The following is a 27,128-nucleotide window of genomic DNA, read 5'->3' as shown; positions in this document are numbered from 1 at the left end:
AAAGATATTTGAATTTCTAAGCTGCTTAAATAAATCTAAGTCTTAGGAATTACTAAATGTATATTAAGAAGGAATGTTCTTAAATAGTTTTAATAGATATCTTCTAGGGGAGTTAAAGTAAAAAGAATGTAAACGTAGTAGACATATATTTTGGCTCTCATTCCCACGTTAGTGGTTTTAATGGCTATTTGAGTATTAATTGTACATGTACTCTAGGTAGAGAAAGATAAAATACCCAGTTTAAAAAAAATGGATTGGATAATGTTTGAAAATTAATTTTAGAATCCTTAAAAATGACAGCTTAGCATACACCATAAATATCTATTAAACTTAACATACTTAGTATTGCATTTTCCAGATATCTTTGATATCTTTTGCAAGTATCAAAAATTCATAGTATTATTAAATCAATGTCATTATATATCATCCCCTCTCATGTTTTTACTAGAAGGAAATAGTAAAGTATTAGTAAAATCAAACATGGAAGTAATGCCTTATATTATTCTTTTTGCAGATTTTACTTCATTCATTTATTTAATGAATTCATTCAGAAAGACTCTGTTGAACGCCTGCTCTTGCCAGGTATTGTCCTGGGCAACAGAACACAGCGGTGAACAAAATTGACTCTCCTGCCCATATGCAGCCACAGCTGATGATGTCTTCCAGTTTCAGTGTACTTAGAGTTGGCATCTCTTTTGTCATGATGTGCATTTTTTATATGTCAGCAGTAGACTCTCTACCAGAGCTGAGTCCTCAGAAATTCTTCAGTACATTGCAACCAGGAAAAGCTACCTTAGCTTATTTTTGTCAAGCTGGTAAGTATTTTTTATATTCTAATATGATTTTTGTGATGTTTCTATTGCTGTTTAATCAATATGCTAGGAAGAACTTATTATCAGGATTAATAATATGTGCTTTAACGCTGCTACTATAATATGCCTGCCTGGGTTTCAATCCTGACTTTGCCACTTGACCTGCTGTGTGACCTTGGTTGAGTCACGTGTCTTTTTTGTCATCCATAATGAGGAAATAGTGTGTGCTTTATAAATTTATTGTGAGGATTAAGTGACTTTACTCATGTGCTTAGTCCATAATAAATACTAGATAAGAATTAGCTGTTAATAATGTCTGAATTTCATCATCATTTCTGAAAGTAAACTTTTGGATATTTTTAGCATGTAAATATTTTAAAAGTGTTTTCAAACTTTAAATATAGTATTAGTAATGCCTTAGTTTAATACTCTGCTTTAGCTGTACCATTAATTATACTGAATTAATTAATATAACTATTGAACATATCATTATCATGGTTCCATTTAAGTTTTTTTGTGCCTTAAAAAATACTATTCTTGGAATTAGTAAATGAAGTGAATTCATATTTTTGGTATTTTAAAATCATTTTGAAAATTTTGTACATGTGTGTTGTGTATATAGTATTAAACTTGGAAAAGTAATGCCAAATGTGCCATTTAAATTAAACATTTATTTATCCAATTTATGTTTAGAAAGCTTTTAAGGTCACTTACAAAGTGAAAATATGTCATGATAAAAATATTAGAAATAAGAGTAATGAGGCAATAGGAAATAAGGGTACAAAAATATGTAACTAGGTTCATTTAGTTACTTGATTATTTGTTGTTGCATACTAGTTGGGCAAACCAATATATTTCTTTTTCAGTTTGCAGCTTTGGGCTTTAATTTTAAAAATTCATCTTTCCTAAGGGGCAAGTCATAAAACATTCATAAAACATTTCTTATTTTAGATTTTCCAAGTACCTCTGTATTTCTTGAAGAACTGAATGAGGCTGATAAACCTCTCCAGGACTATGGAATTTCAGTCACAAAGGTAGAAAGATATTTATGTTAATAAATTACTAGTGGCAAACATTTTACAACTGTGTGACCTAAGACTGAGTATCTAAAAATACTACGTTGTTTCACATCTTTTTCCAAACTGGAAAAATATTTTTTCTACCTTGTTTTTCATAAGAATAAACAGGAGTATAGATAATTCCAGATTATTGTATAAATTATAAATACAGGGGAAAAAAAGCTACTTAAAATTCTGGAGCTTAGAACTTTATTTTGTAAACCATTCTATTGGGGCTATGGTGTCATTTATTTTTTCAATCTTCTATTTAAGTTTTTTGTTTTTTTTTTTTGTGGTACGCGGGCCTCTCACTGTTGTGGCCCCTCCCGTTGCGGAGCACAGGCTCCGGACGCGCAGGCTCAGTGGCCATGGCTCACGGGCCCAGCCGCTCCGCGGCATGTGGGATCTTCCCGGAACGGGGCACAAACCCGTGTCTCCTGCATCGGCAGGCAGACTCTCAACGACTGCGCCACCGGGGAAGCCCTTAAGTTTTTTTTTTTTTCTGCCTGACAAATATATCATAATAAATGTCCATAATTTAGATATTAAAATTTTTCTATTAACACAAACTGAGGTACCAAAATTGAAGTAATTCAAATGTTTTTTTTTTCTTTCCTATTCTTCTAAGTCTTTATAATTGCTTATGTTGTGGGTTCTCATATTTATTTTTAGAAAAAAGTTAAAACAACCTAATTTGGGACTTCCCTGGTGGCGCAGTGGTTGAGAGTCCGCTTGCCAACGCAGGGGACATGGGTTCGTGCCTCGGTCCAGGAAGATCCCACATGCCACCGAGCGGCTGGGCCCGTGAGACATGGCCGCTGAGCCTGTGCGTCCGGAGCCTGTGCAAAACAACCTAATTTGAAATTACATACTTAAATTTTTTCTCAAATGGAGTATTATGGAAAATTTCCACATGCATCATGGTTTAGATAGCTACAGGAGCCTTTCATTTAGTTTAAACTGAGAATTTGTACCTCAGAAAACGGAATGATTAGTAACCCAGTGATTATTAAATTCTTTCAGATTAGTGTCTCCCTGACTTTCTATGTACATTTATTCTTTCTTAGTTCATTAGCCTTCCTCCTTTGAGAGATGGCTACTGTCCCTCTTGGTCCCTGAAGCTAGAGTTCCCAGGGCAGGAAGCATAGAAAAGTTAACTGTGACTTTTAAAGGGAAACTGTTCAGTCTCACCACAGAACACTTCTGACACCAGATGTGTGTTTTTCATATGAAGCAGTTCTGACACTAACAACCCAGAGTTAGCACAGACCCCACAGGTTAAGGGCCCAGTCCTATGAGATGACCCTCACTTCAGATGTCAGTCACAAGGAGTGAGTGGGTCCCCAGGCTCCCTACGACTTCTGTAGGACTTGGCTCCAAATGGCGGTTCTCACAACCCCCTCCTCAGGTTCCATAATTGCCCATAATGTCTCACAGAACTCAGGGAAAGACTTTACTTACTATTACTGACTTCTTATAAAGGATATGTCAGGAACAGCCAAATGGAAGAGATGTGTGGGGCAACATCTGGAAGAGTCTCAAGTCCAGGAGCTTCTATCCCCGTGTGGTTTGGGCTGTGTCATCCTCCTGTACTTGGATGTGTTCACTGGACGCTCTCCACACCCTGTAGTTTAGGGTTTTTATGGAGGTTGTTATGTAGGCATGATTGGTCAAATCATTGGCCATTGCTGATTAACTCCATCTCCAGCCCTAAGGTGGGGAGGTGGGGCTGAAAGTTCCCACCCTCTGATCTTTCCCTTGTCTTGCTGGTAACCAGCCCCCATCTTGAAGCTGTCTAGGGGCCCCCAGCCACCAGTCATCTCATTAGCATGCAAACAGACACTCTTATCACTCCCAGAGATTCCAAGGGTTTCAGAAGCTCTTATATTTCGGGTTAAAGACCAAATATTAGAAGAAAAGATACTCCTGGCACTCTATCATGCAGGAAATTACAGGGTTTTAGGAGCTCTGTGTTAGGAACAAGGGGCAAAGACCAAATATATATTTCTTATTATATCATGTTTATATACCTCAAAAACCTCTTTTTTAATGTCACTTCTGTTTTGTATAGAGGTCTCAGTTAACTTTGAACCACTGTTTATACTCTGGAATGATAATGGCACTCATCTTTAAGGAGCTTTGAATAAAAATCAAAATTGAAATTTAGAAACAAAATGCTAGGTTGGTACGATACTCAAAAAGGATAATCATGCTGTTATCTAGTAACTAATAAACTAGTAACTAGTAACTGTGTGTCTAGTAACTAGAGTAGAACATTAAGGTTCATGCCCAGGGGTTACCTTTATGAACTAACAGTTTGTAAAGCTTTTACAGTTGAAGACTCTTAAGCTATGTGGAAAGGAGACTGGGTGAAAGAGATAGACCTATATTGAGTACCTAGCTCAGTCCCTGGTGCATAGTAGATACTCAGTACTGTTTATGAGATTGAAATGAGCTTGCTATATTTAGTCTTTTATTGGATAGCAAAATGGCTAAGACCCCAGTCTCTTTCTTTGGAGAGTATATATCCAAAATGGGGCGATAAAACACATTCACAGACTTTTTTCTTTTTTGGCCGCGCTGTGCAGGTTGTAAGAATCTTAGTTCCCCAACCAGGGGTTGAACCTGGGCCCTTGGCAGTGAAAGTGAGGAGTCCCAACCACGGGACCGCCAGGGAATTCCCATAGACCATTTTAATAACTAGCAGAACTTGGTCATTATAATAAGAGATACAAATAAAATGCTGTAGAGGTTTAAAAGAAAGAAATCTTACATGATCATCAAGGTGGAAGGTCATATTATGGTATTGGGAAAGACTTCACAAAAAATAGCATTTTGAGATTGTCTTCAAAAGTTAAGATTTCAGGAGGCAGACATAGATGAAGAAAACACTAAAATATAAATGGACTAAGTGTTCCAGTTAAGAAAAAGATTGTCAGGCTGGGAACAATAACCAAACCTAATTGTAAGCTATTTAGAAATGCATCTTAAGATAAAGGCTTTAGAAATCCTTAAAGCAAATGAAGGAAAAAAAATATATATCATGCAAATAATAACCAAAAGAAAGCTGGTATGACTATATTACTGTATCAATGTAGATTTTAAAACAAAAAACCTTTGTCATCCTTTCTGTCATAACCAATCCATCATTAAGTCCTTCAAGTTCTGCTATCAAAACTTTTCACATCTGACCACTTCCTGTACCTTCACTTTTACCCCCCTGCCCTTGTCTAAACTGTCCTCACTTCTCCTCTGGGAAACCACAAGCCTATTTGGCCTTTCTCCTTTCACTCTTGTCTCACTGAACCCTTCTCCACATTTAAGTCAGATCACATTGCTGCTCTCTCAGAAAGGCTTCCCATTACAGTTATACTAACATGGGAACTCCTCTTTGGACATTTAATTCCTCTAATCTCATTTTCTGTTCTTCCACCTTGCTCAGCTTGTTCCTGACACATGCTAGTCATCTTTCTCTTACTTGGACATTCTAGGTGTGTATTTCCGTAAGGCCTTTGCAGGTATTTTCTCCTCTGCTTAGAACTCATCTCTTCCGCATATTTGTATATTTGTATGCATCACTCCATTACTTCGGTTCTTTGTGCAAATGTCATCTCCTCAGAGAAGTCTTCTTTGATGACTTACCTAAAATGTTCGGTCATGTACTATCCCTTTAATAGTGCTTTTTTCTTTATAGCCCTTAACATTGCATACTAATTAGTTTGTTTTTTTTAATGGTCCGTCTCTACTTTTAGAATGTAAGTTCTAAAGATAAACATTTTAATTTGGAACTTAACTGTACTCCTAGTGACGAGAACAGTGACTAACATGTGGTAGGTGTTCAAATGTGTGTTGAGCGGATGAATGGATAAATCTGTCGTCATAATACCAACCATCCCCTATGCTCTGACTTCTAAAAATTAAAAAAAAAAAAAACTACATACACTAAAATTCACTGTTTTTGGTTATGACCGTACTCTTTTAATTCGAATTCTCTATTCCTCATATCTTTTTTGAGTATCGGTTCTCTTTTAGTAGCTTTTTTCTATAAAACAAATGTAGCTTTCCCACTTGTCACTCTGCTTCCTCAAACTCTGTTAAAATTAACTTGAACAGCAAAAACAAAAAAGCCTCATCTAAAAAAACCCAAAAAAACCCTAACTTAACAAAATCCAAAACAAAATACTAACTGTTCTTCTTCCAGACTTAGTTTTGGTAAGTTATGTCGGTGGCTACCCACTTGCCCCATCTAAAAACCTCTTCATCCTCTTTATCTCTTGCCTTCCCCCATCTATCCCATGTTGCATATTACACGCTCAGTCTTCTCCCTAGTTTTACTTACTGTATTTGGGGAAAGTCGCTTGAATCTCTTCTGTCCTTTTCTGCTTTACTACAGGTTCCAGTCATCCCTGACCTGTACTGATGGGATACTCTGTTAACTGGCTTCCTTGCCTTTGTGCTCTCATGTCTTCCATCGTATCTCCATGTTGCTGCCAGGATTGGCCTTATGTTTTTCACATAGAGTCCTGATTGTAAGCTATCAAGGGCTGTTGTGGCTTCTCTAACATCATCAGGGACTCAGGTTCATTCTTTCTGTAGCACCATCCTTAGCAAAGGTTTCTTCTTTAAAGATGCCTTATGGTCCATGATGACGGCTGGTGCCTACCTATCTTGTCAGGTTTTTTTTTGTCAGGAAGAAGTGGGAAGAGCAAGAGTATCTATCACTCAACCCCCTTTTAAGATCCTTCTAGGCATCCCAAACCAGTGACTTCTCCTAACATCATTTAGCCAGCCTTAGCTGTTGGGGGAGTCTGGAAAAGTCTTTTAATGGGGCACTTGTTTTTAGTGAAATTCTGTTAGTGACGCAAAAGGGTAGGATGGATTTGGGGTTAGGAGCCAGCAGTATCTGCCATACCTGTGCTCCAGCTACTGAGATGCTTTCGTGGTCCCAACTTAGCACCACTTCTGTGCTTCCTGGCTTTTGCTCATGATTTTCTTGTCCTGCCTTAATTGTTTCCTTCCTTTCCTACCTCGTTACCTTCTACTTCCTTCATCAGATTGAATTAAATCTTAGGTATAATTAAATATAACTCTTAGGTGTAGGAACAGTTCCTTTCTCTGGGTTACCTCAAGCACTTGAATAAGTGAGCAATTATAGCATACAAATCAGAAAGAAAAGTAAAAAAGAAATTTGATCTGGAGACAAACTGTAATGTTTAATTTTCCTTTCTGTTTCCCTAACCAAGAAACTTGACCTTTTGATATGTACTCTAAACGTTAAATATAATCTTTTAAAGGTTAATTGCGTCACAGAAGAAACATCGAGATACTGTGGAAGCGAAAAGAATTTGATGAAAGCATATTTATTCAGGTAAACTATTTTTAGTTTTTTTGGCTCAGATGGACAAACATAAAGCTATACTTCTAGAATATTCAAGTATACAAAATATCACTAGGCCAGAATAAAGGTGTATGTAGTAGGGGTCATATGAAGCTTAGCAAGAAGTCTAACTAATAGATTTGTTACCTCCACTTTGCTTCCTAATCAGTAAATTGAGGAGATTAATACCTACCTCACAGGATTGTTTTGGATATTATATGAGAATCTTACGTAAGCTCTGACGGCAAAGGCCTGGTAAGTAAGCACTTAGCAGATTTAGTGTTCTAAGTAGGTATGTCAGGTCCATATTCGGGTGGGAAATAAATGTACTTTATTTTTGAGGGATCTGCAGATGTCCAGGTTATGGATTCCTCCATTACTTGGGTCTGCTAATCTGAGTTTTCTCAAAATCCTTTCCTCACACTCTTGGGATTTGGCCTAGGAAGTGGGGAGAGATCCTGTCTCCTCAGGGACCTACTACTGAGGACCCTTCTTTCTGTCTCCTGCTTGTCTCCTTCCCAGCCCATCTGGGGAATCTGTGTGTGCTGGGAGGAAGCCTGGTTGGGACTCCTGTTGCTTCCCAGTCTTTTTGCCAGGCCCAGGGCCTAAGCTTTTCAAAGTCAGTGTATCTATGCCTGTGTGTTCAGTAAATATTGGAGTGTGTATCATGGCCAGCACTCTGGTAGGTATATCGGCTAGTGGATAAGACACAGGCTCCGAGAACTGCCAGAGCTTCCAGCCTAGTGTGTTAGAGACAAGTGAATTGAATGCTAAGGAAATATTTCTGTAATGCTTTTTAAAACTTTTTCAGGGGTCACATATTACTCAGAGAATTCCCAACCGATACCTTGTTCGATGTGGATGCCATCGTTGCTCATGTTCTCTTGTAAGTACAGGGGATACCCATTTACTTACTCACTTGTTATTTATCTGTTGATTTCATTTTAGACAACCACAGTCCATTACAATATTTTAGGGTCTTAGCATTATACTTGTAAGCATCAGTTTCACACATATTGCTGGTCTATCTTCCCACACAGAGGATCTAAAATGTCTTGAATGGCAGAGGATACAGAAACATGGAGATACTCTGTATAAAAGTAGGAGGTGGCACAACACGGCCACCTGGCTCATACTATCGCTCTTGCCTTTGATTCTGTCTGTGGAGTGAGGATGTTACCAGGACAGAAGCTCATCTTTGCTATTCTCACTAGGGTTTTTGAAGTGTCTAGCCTCCTTTTCACCCCAGCCTGATTTTTTTTTTTTTTTTTTCCGGAGTCTGTAGCTCCGTTCCTGCTCAGTACGTGCAGAAACATTTCAGGTGTTCCCAGCACGTGCTGAATGTTTATTGAGAGAGAATGAATCTAATTTAACTTGCCTGGCATGGAATCTTTAGGCCTGGGATTCAGCCCTACCTGGGGTCCACTCCTGCAGTCTCTCCTCAAATGAAGTAGTAGTATCTTTGGTAACAGAGCTAGAAGCTACGACTTTTTCAGGACACGAGTTTACAGGGACTTTTCCAATTTAATGTTTGCTGAGACCTTTGCTGACCTTGACTATCTCTGTTTTCTGTGTGGCTCCCATCTTCCTCCTCTTCTTCTACCTGATTCTCGCAAAAATGGTGTGAAAGTTAAGTTACAGGAAACTCTAAACTTGATAGGTGACAAGTTGTGGTTATCACATGTTCCAGTACTAATAATATATTAATAACAGTCTTTAGAAATCCCGGCCAACCATGGACCCTGAGCAGCCAGTTGTAAGGCATGAAATCGGCCTTTTGAAGAAGGAATTCCAAAGACCTGTTGGGCTGCCTTGGAAGCCCTTTCCTGGGATAGAGAAGGGGTGGCTATCTTGAGAGTGGGGGTCATGAAAAGCTTAGAAAAAAGTCCAAGTCCTAGATATTTTTGTTCTCAGGAAGCTTACTCGTTTATGCTTTTTACAATGGATACCCAATGACTGTCTTTGACCCAGAAACAAGGGTGAAGAATCAGAGAAAGAAGATTCTTTAAGGGATGGGGGAGGGGAGACTAAGGTTGTCTTTGACAAGTCTGACAGCAAATCCTGGAGCGGCAGGTCCACGCTGGGCAACCTGATGACAAGGTGGTTTCGAAACAACTGGGCCTTAGATGTGGAGAGGATGCTGTTACCTGAACTGGGTATCTATCCTGTGGGGCTTGTGTCATTCAATCCTGCCATGGTGTCCTGTTCCTTGTGCTGTACTAATGCTGATTTATAGAACACTAATTCCACAAATAGAGTATTCCCCACGTTCCTGCTATGTGCCAGACACTTGTAAGGCACTGGAGATGCAAGACAGCGTAAGATGTGGCTCTGTTCTCTAAGAATTTAATGTTTTGTTGCAGAGACAGGTATGTAAACAGAAAATATGTAGGAAGTAAAATAGTAGAAGTACGTCTGCATATGTCCACAGGGTAGTGAATAGTTCCTTGTGTCTAGAATGAGGGTGGATGTTTGTTAAGAAGCCTTCCTGAAGGAGGTGGCACTTGGGATGAGTCTTAAAGGATAAGCGGGGGTTTGCCCGGTGAAGAAATGGAAGGTGGAAGAAGCAGGGGAAACTGTGAGCCCAGGCAGGGAGGTTAGGACAGTTTGGAGAGGGTAGTTTTTACTGGAGTCTGAAATGTGAAGCAGGAGGTGAGAGCAGAGAAGTTGGCATGGGATCAGAGGAAGGGATCTTTGTTTACCATGTGAAGAAGTTTAGGCTTTGGGGTAGCCCCTGAAGGGTGAGGAGGCCAGCTCTGGGCCAGAATCCTTGTGTGATCTTTCAGACCCAACCACAGGCAATTACAAGCTTTGCCCGGCAGGCCTCATAGGGGGAAGGTGCTCTCCCACACCAGACTGGTGCACAGCCAGAGCATTGCAGTTTTCTAGAGAAAATTGAGGTCCAGGACTCAGACCCCTCCCCTTCCCAATCCTTCGGACCCCTCCCTCTCCCATCCTTCTGGCCAGACTGGCCTTTAGCCCCAGGTGTCTCCATTTGGGGCCTCATTATCAGGGACGTGGCCTGAGGCACCTTCCAGGTGCTTTGCCAAAACTTCCTTATCACAGGTCTTTGGCTAAACGCTTTCTCTGCTTTAACTCTGTACTTTTCTTCTCCTCGCCCTTCACCTGCTCAGTCCCCCCCACCATTCCACCGGTCCATAAAGAGGCAGGAGCCTTCTCTTCGCAGCTCCTTGGAATGAGATGATTCCCACGCCCACTGGCCCTGGCCTGGAGCTGTTCAGTGGCGGGGGATGGGAATGGAACATTGTGGGGCCTGTGCCTCTCTTTTTGCCTCTTGCTTGCACTGTCGCAGTTAGTGAATAAAGGCTTGGTTGTTACTTTTAGTTTGGCTCTCTGTCCTAAGTGACCACTTCAACACCTGATTGCTCAACTGCAGGGTTGTAGGCAGATAAGTGATGTGATCAGATTAGCACCTGAGGGCTCTTTTTGGTGGGTGAGAGACAAATTTGTGGGATCCAAGCACATGTAGACACCATTGTGTGGCCATTGTGCAATCTAGGGAAGTAAAGATAGCAAAGAGGGGGTTTTCTTTTTAATGCTTAGGAGGTGAAATTAACCGGGCTTGGTAATGATTAATTTGATTAATCCCTGATCTCTTCTTTTCCTTCCTTCCCATCTCACTCTACCCCAAATCTGATCTGATCACCATCTGAAGTAGGCAAGGATGAAGAGCAAATTTACAGGAGAAAATGAGTCTACTTTAACAAGTCGGATGCCCATCTTACCTGAGTCTTGAGTAGGCATCTGTAGGAATTTGCGCCCCTGGGGAGTGTTGTCAACATGTAGGTCATCTAAGGAGCATCCTAGGATAACACCAACATATAAAGGAAGAAGAAACTGAGCAGGAAAACACAAATGTCAAGGAGGTAGAATTCCAAAGAGGCAATGCCCTCATTTTTGTTTCAAATGTAAGAAAACTGACTTGTGGAATACAGTATTTTACAAAAATTTTCAGTAATGATATTTAGAATCTTGAAGAACTCTGCTAAATAGTATGCCATATCATAGCTGTACCTTGCAAATTGCCACGAGGAAAAAAATGCCTCTCAAGCCGTCACCCTACTTCTTTGTGCTAAAAGCATCAGTTTGAAATACCCAGTTCCTGGCAAGCAGTTCCTCCCTTGTACTCTTTTCAGTTGTATACTATTCCTAGAAATGGAACTGAACTGTTGCTTGATATCTTTTGCCCACTTTTCTATCACTTTTTTTTTTAAAGGGTGATTTTGTCCTAGAGCTGGTTATTTCTTTTATTTATTTATGGCTATGTTGGGTCTTCGTTGCTGTGTGTGGGCTTTCTCTAGTTGTGGGGAGCGGGGGCTTCTCGTTGCGGTGGCTTCTCTTGTTGCAGAGCACGGACTCTAGGCACGCGGGCTTCAGTAGTTGTGGCACTTGGGCTTCAGTAGTTGTGGCTCACAGGCTCTAGAGCACAGGCTCAGTAGTTGTGGCGCGTGGGCTTAGTTGCTCCGCAGCACGTGGGATCTTCCTGGACCAGGGCTCAAACCCATGTCCCCTGCATTGGCAGGCAGATTCTTAACCACTGAGCCACGAGGGAAGTCCTCTATCATGTTTTGAACTTTTATTCTTATTAATTTCTAGGTGCTCTCCTTATATAAAGGAGACACAAATTGTACATTTTCCTGTTTGTCGTTTATCTTTGGAATTTCCCTATTTTGTTCTTTTAAATATCATCAGGTCAAATTTATCTTTTCTCTTTTGACTTCTGGATTTTAAGCTGTACCAAGGTCTCCCTTATACTCTTGTTACAAAGGAATTCACTTAAAGAAATTAAGACTGTTTTACAGAGCAGTTTTAGGATTACAGAAAATTGAACAGATAGTACAGAGAATTCCTCCTTTCTCCTCTGTACTGTTTCCTCTGTTAACATTTTGCATTGGTGTGGTACATTTGTTACAATTGATGAATCAATACTCACACATTATTATTAACCGGAGTGCATAGTTTATGTTAGGGTTCACTCTGTGTTGTACAGTTCTGTGAGTTTTGACGAATGTATAATGACATGTATCCACCATTATAGTATCAAACAGAATAGTTTCACTGCCCTGAAAATACCCTGTGCTCCACCTATTCATCCTTCCCTTCCACTCCCCAACCACTGATCTTTTCACTGTCTCTATAGTTTTGCCTTTTTTGAGTGTCATATAGTTGGACTTGTAACCCAGAAAAAGAGCTCGTGTGTCAGTTTCACAGAAAGCCAAACTCTGACAGCAGGTGTTTGCAGCAAAGTAAGGGCAGCAAAGTAAGGGTTTACTGCAGGGTGCCAAGCAAGAGAGTGGGTGACTCAGATCCACTCCAACTTGGTCTTTGAGTTAGGGGGTTTTTAAAGGGAAAGAACAAAGGAGCTGGGATTAATCATTGTCTAGTGACATTTCTGTGACATTTCCTAATTGTAGTTTCAGGAGTCAGGATACCTATGGTTTACTAGCATTTGGTCTGGTGGTCCATGACCCTGGGGGGGTGTGTTAGCTCATCCTGCCCTGGAGAGGCAACTTGTGTCTGTACATTAACAATAAGTTATCAGCCACAGCAATTTTAGTACATTAATGCACTAAATGTTGTCGACAATAGCAGTTTTAGTCATCTGACTCTGGTTGATTACTGTTCAGTTAGCACAGGATTGAGGTCAGAGGGGACAAGAAAGGGAATAAAGTTTTGGAGAGAGAGCTTAATCATCACCTTGGCAGGGGGACTTGGTTTTAGTGGGGGCTCGTTTTCAGAATCATATAGCATGTAGCCTTTTCAGATTGGCTGCTGCTTCTAATTAGCAATATGTTTTTAAGGTTCCTCCATGTCTTTTCATGGTTTGATAGCTCATTTCTTTTTATTGCTGAATAATATTCCATTGTATGGATGTATCACTGTTTATCTATTCACCTATTGAAGGACATCTTGGTTGCTTCCAAGTTTTGGCAATTATGATTAAAGTTACTATAAGGTTCATGCGTAGGTTTTTTTGTATTGATGTAGTTTTTCAACTCATATGGGCAAATACTTAGGGGTGTGATTTCTGGATCATATGGTAAGACTATGTTTAGCTTTGTAAGAAACTGCTAAACTGTCTTCCAAAGTGGCTGTATCATTTTGCATTACCACCTACATTGAATGAGTTCCTGTTGCTCTACATTCTTGCCAACATTTGTTATTGTTAATTTTTTTTTTTAACTGTAGCTATTCTAATAGGTGTGTAGTGGTATCTTATTGTTTTAATTTACAGCTTCCTAAGGACAAAGGATATTGAGCATCTTTTAGTATGCTTATTTGCTGTTTCTATATTTTCTTTGGTGGGGTACCCGCTCAGATCTTTTGCCCATATTTTAAATGTTTTTTTTTTTTTTTGTCTCGTTGAGTTTAAGAGTTCTTCTATATATTTTGGATACAAGTCCTTTATCAGCTATATGTTTTGCAAATATTTTCTCCCAGTCTGTGGCTTGTTTCTTCATTCTCTTAACGGTGTCTTTTGCAGAGCAGAAGTTTTTAATAATAATAAAATCCAACTTTACAATTTTTTTTCTTTCATGGATCATGCTTTTGGTGTTGTGTCTAAAAATTCATTGCCAAATCCAAGGTCACCAAGATTTTCTTCTGTGTTTTACATTTAGGTCTATAATCCATTTTGAGTTAATTTTTATGAAAGGTGTAAAGTCAGTGTCTCGATTCACTTATTTGCATGTGAATGTCCAGTTGTTTTAGCCCCTTTTTTGAAAAGAGGAGCCTTTCTCCATTAAACTGCTTTTGCTCTTTTGTCAAAGATCAGACTCTATTTATGTAGGTGTATTTCTTCTCAATGTTTTAACTGTTCAATTTAACATTTAAATCTTTGCTTTGTATGGAATTTAACTAGGTAAACAGTATGAGCAATATATTAGTCAGGTGGCTAAATAATTGTTCCAACACAACTGAAATTAATCTCAGTTTTCAAGGTGTGATTTTTTTATACTAAACACTCATATATATTGGGGTCTACTTTGGACTTTCTGTTTCATTAATCTGTCTATTTTTTTTTTTTTTTACTAGTACTGTTGCTTTAATTACTGAGGCTTTATAATGTATTGTAATATCTGAAAGGTCCAGGCCCCTTCATGTTTCTGTTTCTAGAATTGCATTTTTGTTCTGTTTACATGTGACATTTAAAATTAGCTTGTCTGGTTTCTTCCTCTCCCTGACGAAATCCTACTGGCATTAAATTTAAAAGATATTTTAGGGACACTTGACATCTTTAGAATGAATCTTCCCATCCCAGAACCAGATGTCTTTCCATTTATTCAAGTTTTCTTTTGTGTTCTCTAGTAGTGTTTTAATGCTTTCTTCATATATGCTTGGACACTGAAATTTATTACTGGGTATTTTATATCTTTTGTTTCTATTGTAAATGGGATTTTTCTTCCATTATCTTCTAATACATACACACGGAAATTTTTATGTGATCAGTGATCCACAGTTACACTTGAACTTTGCTTCTTTGTAAACAGAAAAGATCAAGGTTTTAGACAATTTCTTAGTCTCAGAATATAGAAAAATTGCAGTTGGGGAAGAATTAAGTTAGTAAAATCTAAGACTAGAATAACAAGTGTAAACTTAGGGTAACCCTATACTAAATATTTACGGAATTGTATATTTTTGAACCATCATGGCCAATTAAGTAGTGTATTTTTGGAGGACATTTAAAATATTCCTAAAACATCATTGATTAAAAATATTCTGACTAAATGGTCTACTAACATTTTTAACACATTGATTTTTCAGGATATATTAATGAAATAAACCAAGTGTTTAGAGCATAGCATTGTTCTGTGTGTGTAAGAAAGGGAGTGTTAAGTCTAAAACTCTGAAGGGTCTTCGATGTTACCCTCCTTGCATAATACTTGCGGAAACACCAAGCCTCTGAATCAGAAATCAGACACAGCGGTAACAGCAATCACAGTAACATGGTAGTACTGGATTTGCCGTACCCAGTTCCCCACAGAGCTACAAGGTGAGAGCCATACGCTTAAATCTGTACTTACAGCAAGGTTTGGAGAAGGAGAACTTAAATTATGAATCTCTGAGTTTACATAGGAGCTGGCAAATCTGCTTTTTCCTTCTGGAGATAGAGTGCTTATCTTTTTCTCTGGAATTTAAACAAATTGCTTGGGGCAGGAGAAAAAGGTCTCTACCCCTAAATATAAGCATTTAGCTCCAGGGAAGATAAGGAAGGTTTTATTACCTTTGAATGGGACCAGGTGGCTCCAGAGAAAAGGAAACAAGATTAGAACGTGAAGAGATGTTTTCCATCTTTGTGTACTGCCAATTTTCATCTTCAGGAGACATGGACTGTGTAGGAACACTGAGAAATCTAGGAGGGATAGTTTTCTAACAGAGACATATATAAATATTTATTTATGGCATATAGGTATTTGGTATAAATATTTCAAAGTTTCACAAGAACGTGATTATTGGTTTACGGGAAGGGAATGCGGAAGCTGGGATGGGGGGGAAGGAGTTGGAGGTGGACTTTTCACTCTTTAACTTTTTGTATACTTCTTGTGTTAGGAGTCCTACAAAAGAGTTAAAATTTGCAAAATAAAGAAAATTTAAAATAAAGGTAAGATTATAGATTTATAGTCTACAAATTCTCAGCTCTGTTTTCTAAAATATACATAGTCAAAGCCGATGGGGCTTCCCTGGTGGCGCAGTGGTTGAGAGTCCGCCTGCCGATGCAGGGGACAGGGGTTCGTGCCGCGGAACGGCTGGGCCTGTGAGCCATGGCCGCTGAGCCTGCGCGTCCTGAGCCTGTGCTCCGCAACGGGAGAGGCCACAACAGTGAGAGGCCCGCATACCGCAAAAACCCCCCCCAAAAAACCCAACAAAAAACCGATGGAATTGTGTGGTTTGGTAACTGTGAGGAAAATTTCACTTCCCAGCTTCTAGATTGGGTTAAGAAGGGTAATATTTAGAAAAAGAAAGTAAAGTAACAATCTTTATTTGTTGATTGAGAATACCATATGTAACCAGTCTGAGGCAAGTCAGATAGAGGTATAGAAGACTGAGGCACTATAATCTCAAATGTGCTTTGGAATGATATATGAAGAAGTCAGGGTTTATGGAGGATTTATCCGTTGTGTGATCATAGCAGTTTATCTTTTCTGATTGCTGGTTTTCATCATCTCTTAAATGTTAAAAATTGCACTGTCATTAGAGTTTTTTGAAGATCAAATAAAGTAATACATCTGAAAATATGCTTTGTGTTTTACCCAGTGCTCTACAAATGTTAGTCGCTTTTTTCTATATAAATGCAGGAAATCTCATTTTGCAATTAAGAAAAAAAGCAATCCAAATTCAAATATCTACCTGCTGTTCTGTTGCACACACAGTACTAGTAGAAGTGAGTTCATGCAAGTCCGTGCTGTGACAGTTGCTGGGAATATTTGCCTTGAGGCAGCAGTTGCAAAGAAAGGCCATTTCCCCCCCTAGTCATTGTTGACTCCTGGAAATCATCAAATGATATTGATAGAAAAAGGAAAGACTATGCAGTACTGTAAGAAACAATGAAATCTCAATAACTCTTTATTAAGGTGTGCTAATTGATATTCTGTGACAATATTTTGTCAAGTGGAAGATTTCTTTCCTTTTAAGTTAATGTACTACAGACGATAATATGAACTACAAATATTATGGTAATTATTTTCAACTATCATAATTTCTGCTAATATTTTATTTTTAACACATTATTGCAGAGCTTGGGTAGAACTTCTGGGGAAAGCTCCTCTTGGAGGTGTCTTCCTTTAAAACTCCTGAGCTGTGCTCAAGCTGGTCCCCTCCTAATAGGTTTTGAGCTATTGCTCCTTCCTTTATCTCTATCAGATTTGTTCCTACACAATATTGTCAGGTGGGTTCCTGTTTGATAGTGACATACTGGGAAATTGTAATAAAAAATTACTTGCCTTGGATTTGAATTCCTCACAGCTCTATGTTAATTGGTAGTAATGGTTATATCCCCAGACTGTGCCGCCTTATACAAAGTCCTTCTACCAGTGCATAGCATCGTGTGTGACATGTATTAGGTGTTGAAAAGTATTGGATTGATGGATGAATGAATTGGGAAGCTTCACTTTTTGGTTGTTAAAAATTGGAGTAGCAGAAATCTTCTTACATTATAAGCCCATAAGATTGTTTCTGGTGTTAAGAATTTTATAAGTGGTAAGCTAGTAGGAAAATACACAGCGTATGACAAAAAGACTTAGACTGATGTTTTTGAACTTTGTTATTACTTGTACTCTCAATTCAAATTTCAGAGATGGCTTCTGTTTGTTTTTTTAACTGTATTAATTTAGAAAATGCCTAATGAAACATTTTGGGATATTTCATTTTATACATGGATCTGCCTAGAATACTATACAGTCATCCCTCAGTATCTGAGGGGGATTGGTTTCAGCACCTCCCACCCCCCCGCCTTCCTCACCCTCCGTGGATACCAGAATCCCCAGATGCTCAACCCCTCATATAAAATGGTGTAGTATTAGCATATAACCTATGCACATCCTCCCGTATACTTATTTTTTATTTTTTATTTTTTTTGCGGTACGCGGGCCTCTCACATTTGTGGCCTCTCCCGTTGCGGAGCACAGGCTCTGGACGCGCAGACTCAGCGGCAATGGCTCACGGGCCCAGCCGCTCTGCGGCATGTGGGATCTTCCTGGACCGGGGCATGAACCCGTGTCCCCTGCATTGGCAGGTGGACTCTCAACCACTGCGCCACCAGGGAAGCCCACTGTATACTTATTTTTATTTTTAACATCTTTACTGGAGTATAATTGCTTTACAGTGGTGTCTTAGTTTCTGCTTTATGACAAAGTGAATCAGCTATGCATATACATATATCCCCATATCTCCTCCCTCTTGTGTCTCCCTTCCACCCTCCCTATCACCCCTCTAGGTGGTCACAAAGCACTGAGCTGATCTACCTGTGCTAGGCACCTGCTTCCCACTAGCTATCTGTTTTACGTTTGGTAGTGTATATATGTCCATGCCACTCTCTGACTTCATCCCAGCTTACCCTTCCCGCTCCCTGTGTCCTCAAGTCCATTCTCTACATCTGCGTCTTTATTCCTCTCCTGCCCCTAGGTTCTTCAGAACCTTTTTTAATTTTTTTTGATTCCATATATATGTGTTAGCATATGGTATTTGTTTTTCTCTTTCTGACTTACTTCACTCTGTATGACAGACTCTAGGTCCATCCACCTCCCTACAAATAACTCAATTTCGTTTCATTTTATGGTTGAGTAATATTCCATTGTATATATGTGCCACATCTTCTTTATCCATTCATCTGTCAGTGGACACTTAGGTTGCTTCCATGGCCTGGCTATTGTAAATAGAGCTGCAATGAACATTGTGGTACATGACTCTTTTTGAATTATGGTTTTCTCAGGGTATATGCCCAGTAGTGGGATTGCTGGGTCGTATGGTAGTTCTATTTTTCGTTTTTTAAGGAATCTCCATACTGTTCTCCATAGTGGCTGTATCAATTTACATTCCCACCAACAGTGCAAGAGGGTTCCCTTTTCTCCACACCCTCTTCAGCATTTATTGTTTGTAGATTGTTTGATGATAGCCATTCTGACTGGTGTGAGGTGATACCTCATGTAGTTTTGATTTGCATTTCTCTAATGATTAGTGATGATGAGCATCCTTTCATGTGTTTGTTGGCAATCTGTATATCTTCTTTGGAGGAATGTCTATTTAGATCTTCTGCCCATTTCTGGATTGGGTTGATTGTTTTTCTGATATTGAGCTGCATGAGCTGCTTATAAATTTTGGAGATTAATCCTTTATCAGTTGCTTCATTTGCAAATATTTTCTCCCATTCTGAGGTTTGTCTTTTCGTCTTATTTATGGTTTCCTTTGCTGTGCAAAAGCTTTTAAGTTTCATTAGGTGCCATTTGTTTATCTTTGTTTCTATTTCCATTCCTCTAGGAGGTGGGTCAAAAAGGATCTTGCTGTGATTTATGTCATAGAGTGTTCTGCCTATGTTTTCCTCTAAGAGTTTTATAGCATCTGGCCTTACATTTAGGTCTTTAATCCATTTTGAGTTTATTTTTGTGTATGGTGTTAGGGAATGTTCTAATTTCATTCTTTTACAAGTAGCTGTCCAGTTTCCCCAGCACCACTTATTGAAGAGGCTGTCTTTTCTCCATTGTATATTCTTGCCTCCTTTATCAAAAATAAGGTGACCATATGTGCGTGGGTTTATCTCTGGGCTTTCTATCTTGTTCCGTTGATCTGTCTTTCTGATTTTGTGCCAGTACCATATTGTCTTGATTACTGTAGCTTTGTAGTAGAGTCTGAAGTCAGGGAGTCTGATTCCTCCAGCTCTGTTTTTCTTTCTCAGGATTGCTTTGGCTATTCGCGGTCTTTTGTGTTTCCATACAAATTGTGAAATTTTTTGTTGTAGTTCTGTGAAAAATGCCATTGGTAGTTTGATAGGGATTGCACTGAATCTGTAGATTGCATTGGGTAGTATAGTCATTTTCACAATATTGATTCTTCCAATCCAAGAACATGGTATATCTCTCCATCTATTTGTATCATCTTTAATTTCTTTCATCAGTGTCTTACAGTTTTCTACATACAGGTCTTTTGTCTCCTTAGGTAGGTTTATTCCTAGGTATTTTATTCTTTTTGTTGCAGTGGTAAATGGGAGTGTTTCCTTAATTTCTCTTTCAGATTTTTCATCATTAGTGTATAGGAATGCCAGAGATTTCTGTGCATTAACTTTGTATCCTGCTACTTTACCAAATTCATTGATTAGCTCTAGTAGCTCCCGTATACTTTAAATCATCTCTAGATTACTTATAATACCTAATACAATGTAAATGCTGTGTAAATAGTTGTCAGTATATGACAAATTTAAGTTTTGTTTTTTAGACTTTTCTGGAATTATTTTTTCCAAGTAGTTTCCACCTGCAGTTGGCTGAACCTGCAAATGTGGAACCCATGGATACTGAGGGTCAACTGTAATTAATTTAGGTAAAAGTAATTTGTCTGTCTCCTTCATCTCTCCCTCTTTCTCCTCCTCCCTCTTTGCTTCCCCCCCCCCAGGAATTTTGGTAAGGCAAAATAGAAGGTAACTTTTTGTTTTTATTGGGTTTTTTAGAATTTGAATAATGGCAGAAATATGATGTAAAAGTGGTCTTTTTTTTCTGAAAAAAGGCTGAGCAACCTGCTGCTCTAAAAGTGGGGTCAGGTGGACTCCTGAGTTTTTTTTTTTTTTTTCTGACACCCATTCAGGTCTTGGCCATATATCTTATCTACCTAATGATTGTGTTAGGAGGGTCTCTGGAAGAGTATGCCAAGGAAAAGGAAGGCCTTTCTGGGGCAGGAAGAGCTCCCAGGTCAGAGCAGCCTCAGGCTGTTTTACCCCACCTATAGAGGAAGAAAATCGCAAGACAGACTTTTCCTTTAACGCATTTCTCCACTTTGGAACTGGAGTGAAGGAGCACAGGCTCATGGAATGGATCCTAGAGATCCCTAGATGTCCCCATATTCTGGAAATTAACATTAAAAAATATATTAAAGTTACGAAGCCATTGGGAACAATCATGGAGATCGTGAGATTATGAATGTCATTAGTTTTGGTATTATTACCTCTTGGATAATGACTCTTTAATGAGCTTTGGGACATTAGGCAAGGTAACCTCTTTAAGGCCCATGACCTTATCTGTAAAATGGAGTTAATGATAGTACTGATCTCACATGGTTGCCATGAAAATTAAGCACAGCTGAGTGTATTGTTGGGTGTTCTTAGTTATAAGCCCCAGAATCTGGGTCTGACTGGCTTAAGCAGAAAAGGATTTAGAGCAGATATAGGAAATCTCAGGCTCACTAGAAGGGTTGGAGAACTGGACTCAGGTTTATTTGGCTCTGAATTATTCGGCTCATAATCATGGCACGGAGCTAGTCTCCGGGGGACTGCTGCATTACTTCTGGGCACTGAACGCCACAACTTGCATTGCTAGCACTACAGCTGTCATTAGCACTATTGTCATTCCTGCCTTCAAAGCTGACTGTTGCTGCTGCCTCTGGAAATAATTCTGCACTGCTCCTGATTCTTTACATCACTAGCTCCCAGTCTGGGATGTCAGATAAGTGATTCTGGGTCATATAGCCTAGCAGCAGGGAGCCTGGAAAAGCAATTTACAGTATTAGTAGCTTGTATGTGGGGACTTGGGCTCTGCCCACCATGAAGACTTAGAAAACTGGGAATTCCCAAAGCAGAAGAGACAGGCAATCCCAAAACTGATAAACTGCCACTACTTATATAGTACTTAGTACTATACCTGACATGTGGGAAGTGTCCCCCCAAACATTGGCTTTTATCAATTTATATTTGCTGGTCTTTATTGAGAAAAAACGTTAGGGTTATTTCTACTCCTAGGTTAGATTTTTGAAGCAAATGGATTAGAGCTGCTAGAGAAGTAAAGGTAAATGGATGGATGTCATTCCCAAGCCGAGAATTTACACGGCAGCCCAATTACTTCACTAGATGGTGTCTTCCAGCAGTTTTGAAGTAACTCAAGGGTAATTCTGGTCTTGCTAGCCAAAACGTATAAGTAGCCAGTAGCCCAGATCGCCACTGAGACTCTGTGGCTATTCATTAGTTGCCTCCCTTTTTACCTGGTTTACCATGTATGAGTGGTCAGTAATAACATAGTTTAGAAAGTTACGGGCAAAGTGTCAGAAGACCTGGATTAGAATCTCAGCTCTATCAGTGACTACTGGTATGACCTGGAGCAGGTTACTTAATCCCTGAGGTTCTTTCCTCTGTGTGTATGTGTGTGTAATAAAGAATTTCCCAAGAATATCGTTGAGGATTTAAATGAAAACATGTGAAAATATCTAGCAAGTAGTGAGTACTGCCCAGTAAATATTTCTTTTAAAAACAAAACAAGAGCCCTGGGACGTATAGAAATTCAAGTTTTACATTTCTTTTAAAAAGTTGAAATCTGTAATATATAGGTAAATATTTAAGCAGTGTAATTTAGGGCAGCCATTTCAGGGTGCTCCCAAAGTGACAATATTTTTATAATAACACTAAGATGTTTGCCTTTTTCACTTTCCTTCTTTTATGAGTGCGGTTTCTAGAGGCTACATTTTGTGCTGTGTGTGTGATGTCACAACAGAGTGAACGAAGAAGCAGATAAGAGAATCCACCTGTCTTCTATTTAGTCCAATATTAAAGAGACTTGCAAAAATGTAAAACGAGGCCACTCTTTTCATTGGATTTTTCTTTCCTTTTGGAAATTTAGTTATTTTTAATAAAAAAGTGTTATGTTAATATGCAATGGTGTTTATTTTTATTTTTTATTTTTTTTTTGCGGTACGTGGGCCTCTCACTGCTGCGGCCTCTCCCGTCGCGGAGCACAGGCTCCGGACACGCAGGCCCAGCGGCCATGGCCCACGGGCCCAGCCACTCCGTGGCACGTGGAATCCCCCCGGACCGGGGCATGAACCCACGTCCCCTGCATCGGCAGGTGGACTCTCAACCACTGCGCCACCAGGGAAGCCCCTATTTTTAAGGGATTAATTAATATTTTAATTGCTATTTTAATTTATATTTTGGCAACTATTAATAAATGTAACCTACATAAACAAAAGCCCTTTGAAGAGCTCAATAATTTTTAAGGGTATAAAGGGATCCTGAGACCAAAAAGTCTGAGAATTGCTATATTAGTGGAAAGTGCTATGTTTTCCGTAAGAGGAAACTATGATTGACTAATTTATTGGAGTGAACTTTTGCTTACTTAAGTCTGTGGAGTTGGAACAGCTTTCAAAAATTCTTAAAGTTTAGCTTAACAAAAATACGCACACACATGCACACACACACACACACACACACAGATATACATGTGGAGATTAAGTGAAGTTAGTTGTTAGTGATAGAGAATTTATATAGAAGTAGAAAATTTTTAAATGAAATTCTTTTGGATGAAGAAATATGATCAGTTATTCTGATCTATACACTAAAAAGATGATTTGGGGGACTTTTCTGATGGTCAGTGGTTAAGACTCCACGCTCCCAGTGTAGGGGACCCGAGTTTGATCCCTGGTCAGGGAACTAGATCTCACATGCCACAACGAAGATCCTGTGTGCTGCAACTAAGACCCGGCACAGCCAAATAAATAAACATAAATAAATAGAGATTATATTTAAAAAAAGATGATTTGGAAGAATTATGGTCAGGTGGAAAGATCACTAAATTAAGAGTGAGAAGACCTGTTCTATGTTCTGTCCCTGGCTCCTCAGTTCAGTATATGTGTTTTTGAGTAAGTAAGCTCTTCAGTGTTTTGATTTGATCTTCTATTTGTTCAAATGAAGAATGGCAATAAATGATTCCTGCTCTATGTTTTCTGTCATTCACTGAACAAATACTTATTGAATACTTACAATGTACCAGGTTCTATTCTAAGTTATTATGGATATAGTGATAAAACATGCAAGGTCCCTGTCACAAGAAGGTAACAGTTTAATGAGAGAGGCAGGGATAAACAAGTAAAAAAATATATGTGAATAATTATAAATTTGATCCTACAAAGGATTAAATAGTGTGAAATTCAAGAGGAAAATGCTACAGACCTACTTATATAGGACCAACAAGGGAGGCTTCTCTTAAGTCAATGATGTTTAAGCTGAGACCAGATATATAAGAAGGGAACAGCTTTCAACAAAGAGAATGGTGTGTGCAAATGCCCTGGGGTGTTGCCTAAAGTAGGGTAGACATGAGGAATAGTAGTACAAAATGATGTTGGAGAAGTAGACAAGGCTTACCATTCAGGGCCCTATAGGCCATGGAAAGATGATTTCAGTATAGATGTGTGAAGGGCTGAAATGTATCCATGGCTGAGAGATTTGTAAGGGATTATTTGTCCAGAATAGGATGCTAGTAAATACAGTTTAAACTGAGGTGTATTGAGGTGGTTGTGATGGAGGATACGCACACTATTTCTCACAACTGTCCCTGGTTAATGTTCTCAGTGACAGACTAATGACTTAGAGGGTGATTTTAATTCAGACTTGAAATGCTTAGGTTCTTACTATTGAGAGTTTGTTCAAAAGATTAAATTTCTTTTTTGATTAGGTTCTTTAACCTACTCAAAATACGTATTAAATAACTAAGTACATGTCAGATTTTTCTACCAACTACATCTTTATTTATTTCAGTGCTCTTCTTTTTAATGAAGTAAAATATATTACCACTCTGGGAGACCTTCAGAACACAGAAAATGCTCTGAAAGGAAAAGCGAACATTGCATTCTCATATGTCAGAGCCATTGGAACACCAGGTATTTATCAGCTTTTACATTAATCTTCGTCATGTCTCTATACATGGGTGTTTATGTTGAAGGACTTAACATAGTGTATTTTGACCACAATCTTAATATTTTAAAATAAATTTTAAGCGTCTTTTACTATTATATTTTCTTTCTTCAAACAGGCAACATAGTATAGTGCTTCAATGAGAACTCTGGAGCCAGAGGCCTAGGTTAGACTCCCTTTCCCGCCAACTACTTACAGTATGACCTTGGACAACTTACTTCTTTAGCCTGTTTCCTGGTCACTAAGGTGGTGAAAATAATTGTCCCTACCCCTTAGTGTTATTGTGAGGACCAAGTGAATTTGAATAACTAAAAAGTTTCCTGGTGCTCTGTGCCAGCTATTACTGAATTTATTTCCTTACAGTCCTCATGGTACCTGATATAGTAGTTTATAGTATTTGATAAATGTTGTTGACTGTCTCGGCTTCCTTCTTTACCTTGGTATTTGCTGTTCATGACATATTTTTCTTGATTTTTAAAAAATCTAATTTTGACAGCATCACCTTGCGCATTCATACGTAATTTTGTCATAAAGAAGTTTATAAATGTTTCATGAACAAATTATAGTTATGCTTTCAAGATTTTTACTTGTTAATGGTTATAACTTGAACATGTTAATATAAAATGTTGTTAAAGACATTTAAAAAATTATATGTACTCTATGAAATAAAATCATTTATTGGAAATTTCAATGTTTATACACATAAAGCTTGATGGCTACACAGTATGCCATTGAACTTAATGTACTTGTAAAATAATGCTCCAGAATCAGCCTGTTTATTGTTTACTTTTCAAGGCCCCTCAGGTTATTGTATTTTGTCCATGGTTTGTAATTGTAATTAATGAGAGGGATGAGCTATACAGGGAGCCAGAAATCCCTGATTTATATTTTAACAGGGTCAGTCTGACTTCTGGGTTTGGAATAGACTAAAAGGAGCAATAGTAGAATAAGGGAGAAAATCAGGAAGTTACTGCAATCATGCAGGCAAGAGACGGTGGTAGGTGGCTTGGACCAGGGTGTTAGCAGTGGTGGTGGCAATACATTTGAATTTTAGCAGTAGTTTGGATGTAAGACTAACTGAGTTTTCTGACATATTGGTTGTAGAATGAGAGAGGAATAGATACCAGGGTGGCTCTGGGATTTTGGCCTGAGCTACGTGAAAGGTGAAATTGCTGATAACTAAGGTGGGGAAGAGTGGAAATAGACAGTTTGGAGAGGAAGCTCTAGAATCCACTTTTGAACATTATACTTGTGGAGTACCCATTAGACAGCCAAGTACAGATATCAAAAAGGTAGTGGGATTTTACTAGTCTGCATTTGATAGTGGGGATACAGACTAGGGATGTAAATTTGTGACATAAAGTTGTGAGGCCAGAGGAGACCATGAAGGGAGTGAGGCTGGATGGAAAAGAGAAGAAGACTGAACTCATTAGATACTTCATCTTCCACAGGTTAGTAAAGGAGGCAGAAAGAATGGCCTGTGTGTAAGCAAAGTGATGATAGGATTTTATTGACGAGATAGAAGCAATTGTATCAAAGGTTACTGAAAGGTTAATTAGGATAAGAACTACCAGTTGACCATTATGCTTAGCAGTATGGAAGTTATCCATGCCCTTGATGCACACAATTTTTGTAGAGTGGTAGGGGTAAATGCCTGACAGGGGTGTAAGAGAATAGGTAGAGAGCAACTGGAGACTGTGACTATAGAGATTCATCTAAGAAATTTTCCTTTTAAGGGAGGGAGAAATATGGGGCAGTGGCTGGAAGAGTATGTGGGGTCAAGTGAAGAATTTTTTAAAAAAATTTTCTTTATTTTTGGCTGCATTGGGTCTTTGTTGCTGCGCACGGGCTTTCTCTAGTTGCAGCGAGCGGGGACTACTCTTCCTTGCGGTGTGTGGGTTTCTCATGGCGGTGGCTTCTCTTGTTGTGGAGCATGGGCTCTAGGTGCACAGGCTTCAGTAGTTGCAGCATGTGGGCTCAGTAGTTGTGGCACATGGGCTGTAGGGTGTGGGCTTCAATAGTTGTGGCTCACGGGCTCAGTAGTTGTGGCTTGCTGGCTCTAGAGCGCAGGCTCAGTAGTTGTGGTGCAAGGGCTTAGTTGCTCCACAGCATGTGAGATCTTCCTGGACCAGGGCTCAAACCCATGTCCCCTGCATTGGCACGCAGATTCTTAACCACTGCATCACCAGGGAAGTCCTCAAGAATTTTTTAAGAAGCATATTTGTATGTTGACAAGAAAGTTCTTGTAGCAAAAGTAAAATGCATCGTGGAGGAAAAAGAGGGCAGAATTACTGGAGCAACATCTTTGAATAGACAAGAGGAGATGGAATCTAGTGAACAGGGGGAGGGCTGGTTCTTTACTGGGAGCACAGAAAATTCGCCTGTGGTATTAGGAGGGAAGACAGAGAATATGGACATCAATTTAGTTAAGGGGGGCAGATAGATATGGTGCTGGGAGCTTTTTTGGGTTTTTCTTAATTGGTTCA

At 39.0% G+C, this 27,128-nt stretch overlaps 1 protein-coding gene across 1 annotated transcript in view; it reads left to right on the top strand.

Moving 5' to 3' along the window:
• Positions 1-616: 616 nt before the first annotated feature.
• Positions 617-27,128, top strand: part of TXNDC16 (thioredoxin domain containing 16) — a 103,758-nt gene continuing 77,246 nt past the window's right edge. The window contains exons 1-5 of the mRNA XM_029239772.1: positions 617-815; positions 1,764-1,846; positions 7,165-7,238; positions 8,059-8,133; positions 24,487-24,608. Of these exons, the coding sequence (XP_029095605.1) occupies positions 638-815; positions 1,764-1,846; positions 7,165-7,238; positions 8,059-8,133; positions 24,487-24,608 (532 nt within the window). The 5' untranslated portion in view covers positions 617-637. The remainder of the gene's footprint in view (positions 816-1,763; positions 1,847-7,164; positions 7,239-8,058; positions 8,134-24,486; positions 24,609-27,128) is intronic.

Source organism: Monodon monoceros, unplaced genomic scaffold, assembly GCF_005190385.1.
Source record: "Monodon monoceros isolate NGI ecotype Baffin Bay Population unplaced genomic scaffold, NGI_Narwhal_1 Super_Scaffold_21, whole genome shotgun sequence".
NCBI classification, from domain to species: Eukaryota; Metazoa; Chordata; class Mammalia; order Artiodactyla; family Monodontidae; genus Monodon; species Monodon monoceros.
This window is presented reverse-complemented; position numbering and strand designations above follow the sequence as displayed.